Source organism: Olea europaea, unplaced genomic scaffold, assembly GCF_002742605.1.
Source record: "Olea europaea var. sylvestris unplaced genomic scaffold, O_europaea_v1 scaffold31764, whole genome shotgun sequence".
NCBI classification, from domain to species: Eukaryota; Viridiplantae; Streptophyta; class Magnoliopsida; order Lamiales; family Oleaceae; genus Olea; species Olea europaea.
This window is the reverse complement of record NW_019250579.1, coordinates 1-1,302: the sequence shown is the minus strand read 5'-3', so window position 1 is coordinate 1,302 and position 1,302 is coordinate 1. Positions and strand designations below refer to the sequence as shown.

The 1,302-nt window shown below is 32.9% G+C and overlaps 1 protein-coding gene across 1 annotated transcript; it reads right to left on the bottom strand.

Annotated features, from left to right (window-relative positions):
* Positions 1-6: 6 nt before the first annotated feature.
* Positions 7-1,243, bottom strand: LOC111385499 (probable LRR receptor-like serine/threonine-protein kinase At1g53420; the record flags this gene model as incomplete). Its single annotated transcript, XM_023009892.1, has 5 exons — positions 7-510; positions 598-669; positions 813-887; positions 989-1,060; positions 1,172-1,243. Coding segments are annotated over 5 exons (475 nt in total), but the record flags the coding sequence as incomplete, so codon positions are not given.
* Between the last annotated feature and the right edge of the window lie 59 nt (positions 1,244-1,302).

Below are 1,302 nucleotides of genomic sequence, written 5' to 3'. Positions count from 1 at the left end.
TGTTTGTAACATTATTTGTGTTAAATACAAAAATAATTAAGAAAATTCTAGATAATTTGTTTGTTCTTACTCGGTGATAGAATAGTGAGTATTCTTAGTCTGTCTAAAGTAATGATGAGGTGTTAGTTTACTACTTTCAACAGTTATATCCTACGAAACAAAACACATCAGTTCTGTTATACCACAGTGGAGGACGACTCCATTTTAAGAAATCTGTGTGCAACACAAGTATTGGTTCCTTCCAATACTGCTACTACATCATCAACAATCATTTTCCTCTATTTTTATTGTTACTCTGTTTTTTCGTAATATTTCTTTTTATTATTTTATTTATATAGTTCCAGCAGTATTTTTAATTTCTTTTTTGTATTTGTCCTAACAAAAACGCCATAGCTATGTTCCAGGGAATGTCTGAGGATAAGGAAAGTTTTTACTAACAGGATTTTCAGCTGACTCATTTTCCCAAGATACTCGGGTAACTGCCCGATTATATTGCAGCTCCTCAGAATTCTGCAAAATCAGATTCATTAGGTCACTCACAAGCAAGGTTTGTTCTCTGTGAGACCATTGCATTATCATCAAAAGCATATTACTCACATATACTTGAAGTTGCTAGTGTAACTCAGAAGTGGAAAAGTTGATTCATTGCCGTTCAAGTCACTGATTCTCCTGCATTCATATTTGGATTCACAAGAATAGAATCAAGCACCAATCAATCAGAGATGCTTTCCCTTTCTCAAAAGAATATTTGATTCATTTTCACTTAAATCGGATCATGTGCACGATATTATAAATTTGTAATCTGCACTTACAAGTCAGATAAATTGGCCATGGATGAAGCAATATTTCGAGGGATAGGCCCACTCAGACCACTACCCTGAATCTCTCTGACATTTTAAAAGTTTAAGTTCAGGGATTAATGGAATAGAAAACTGAAGAGGAAAATGTACATGAAAGATCAAAGAGACTGAAATATATATCATCTCACAATCTTCGAAGATTTGTCCAGTTCTGGATAAAATTGGGTATGTTTCCACTGAAGTTGTTGTCACTTATACGGCTGCATTATGAATACAATTATGGAGTTAACATAAAGATCAAACCATATCTGTGTTATAAAATATAAAACAAGAACATACAAAAATGGAAAAAAGAAAAATGAGGAACTTACAAGTCTACCAATGTAGTCAACTTTGCTAGAGATTGAGGCAATTCCCCCGTAAAATTGTTCGATATTAAAGACCTTCAAATATTAACATAATACAACAATAAATCAATCCACCTTAATCATCCGAGAAACTA